Genomic DNA, 2,004 nt, shown 5'->3' with positions numbered 1-2,004 from the left:
AGTGAATGAGTCCTAATACTAAAAGAATTCCTAGAAAGAAGGTTTCAACTCATGTCTTATAAATAAAAAGATATGACTAACTATCATGGTATGTACAATTTACGATTAGCCATACTCTTCAACCCTTCACCACATCTATTGATTTAGATATCGAAAGGGAATTGCCCGACTCAGACTCTTTGTAACCATTGGTTCTGTTTTACAGGTTCAATATAGAAAATTCAGCAAGATGTTCGGAGTCTCCATTACCAATATCAATTATTACTGCTATCAACTTAATAAATTGATTCATTAAAATAGTATCGAGTGTATTGTAAACATTTCAAGCTCATTAGCTTAGCTTAATGAGATATGTCAACCAAAAAACTTGCATAAAAATTGTAAAAAGAAAAAGGCAAATAAGTTTGGAGATTAAAAAAGCAAAATGTGGAGAGAGTAGAAGCTTCACGAAATTGAACAAAACTTAGCTTCACGTATTAGGCGTTTTAATTGCCAAATTCTTAAGAGGAAAGCATAGTAAATAATTAAGAAAAAAGGACATGACAGACTGTAAAATGCTGTGATCATATTAATTAATTAGGGATTAGTAACCGTTCACCTTCACCTACCCTTTCTGGCAATATAAATATCTTTTCTCCACCTTCATTTCTCTTACTCTTTACAAAGAAAAAAAGATGAAGGCAGTCTTTGGAACTCTTTTGTTGGTCTCTCTGATTCTAACTTCCTCTTATTTCGAGGTCACACTGGCTGGTTCAGGTATCTTCTTTTTCTTTTTTTCTTACTTTAACATGAAAATGAAAATGGATAGTTATCTTTTTATTTTTGAAAAGCAGAATTCTGTGACTCGAAATGTAAGGTGAGATGCTCAAAAGCAGGAGTTGAAGATCGGTGCTTGAAGTACTGTGGAATATGCTGCGAAAAATGCAAGTGTGTGCCCTCTGGAACTTACGGGAATAAGGACGAGTGCCCTTGTTACAGGGACATCAAGAACTCTAAGGGAAAACCCAAATGCCCTTGATTTTCCATTCTTATTATATACAGATATCAATGGAATGGTTATTTCTACCGCTGTATCTGTATCTGTCTTGTGTTTTCGAGTTATTTAGTGCATAATTAATTAGTTTTATAGGTTGTTCCGTGCCTTAGCTCTTGAGTAAGAATTCTCCGAATGGATTACTATTTCGTTTATATTCGGATTTTCATTAATGAAATTTGTTCTTTTTGTTTAAAAAATAATAATAATTAGCTTATTAAAACTTATTAAAAATCTCTCTACGTGTTTTAGGAAAATAATATTAATTTCCTCCATCCCAAACATCTGTAGGGTTTATATAGAAACGTTGGTGATGTCTTTATTTGGAGACAAGCTCTCATGTTTCTTTCATGCTTACATAATTGTAGTTAGAAATACGGATAAAACACCAAAATTGTGATGCTTGTCAATTTAGTTTACAATCTAAGTTTTCAAAACAATTTCTTGTCTAATACTACGGTCCTTTTGGATTATCTGTTGTTTACTATTGAAGTAACAGAAGTTCAAAACTTTTAGAAAAGTCGAGACTTCTTGATTTTGGAAAAAAGTACGTATAGAAAAGACAAATATGATAAAATAAAAAAGACAAATACGATAAAAAGAAAAATAAAATAAACAAACATTTTTTAAAAATGTATTTTTTTTTATCTTTTTGTGTATTTTCTTGAGTTTTGATTTTTTAATTTGACATATCATACTTATTAAATTTAAATGTGAAAAATTGAACCATTAATTTTTTTTTTTTGAAAATATATATAGCTTCATTAGATGAAAATACAGTTTATTAATACGACAAGTAATTGAACCATTAATTTTTTTTTTTAAAAATACGACAAGTACAGTAAGAAATGGAACAATATAATTCAACCATTAATAACAATATAGTTTAACCATTAATAACAATACAGTTTATTAATGTCAAATATTAAATTCAATTAAAAGCTTGGTTCATTTTATTTGAGTCTCAAATG

The 2,004-nt window shown here is 29.4% G+C and overlaps 1 protein-coding gene across 1 annotated transcript; it reads left to right on the top strand.

The window, feature by feature from the left end:
* The first annotated feature begins 659 nt into the window (after positions 1–659).
* On the top strand, positions 660–1,073 carry LOC136200936 (peamaclein). Its single transcript, XM_065991436.1, has 2 exons — positions 660–756; positions 834–1,073. Exons 1-2 carry the CDS (start codon positions 675–677, stop codon positions 1,016–1,018), a joined length of 267 nt encoding a protein of 88 aa, XP_065847508.1. The 5' UTR covers positions 660–674; the 3' UTR covers positions 1,019–1,073.
* The last annotated feature ends 931 nt before the right edge of the window (positions 1,074–2,004 follow it).

This window comes from Euphorbia lathyris, chromosome 7 (genome assembly GCF_963576675.1).
Source record: "Euphorbia lathyris chromosome 7, ddEupLath1.1, whole genome shotgun sequence".
Classification (NCBI taxonomy): Eukaryota; Viridiplantae; Streptophyta; class Magnoliopsida; order Malpighiales; family Euphorbiaceae; genus Euphorbia; species Euphorbia lathyris.
This window is presented reverse-complemented; position numbering and strand designations above follow the sequence as displayed.

Bases quoted from the DNA above. Each gene is read 5' to 3' on its own strand.
- LOC136200936 (XM_065991436.1), top strand. From the start codon at position 675: ATGAAGGCAGTCTTTGGAACTCTTTTGTTGGTCTCTCTGATTCTAACT. The intron at 757-833 runs GTATCTTCTTTT...TTTGAAAAGCAG, and splicing joins GGTCACACTGGCTGGTTCAG to AATTCTGTGACTCGAAATGT.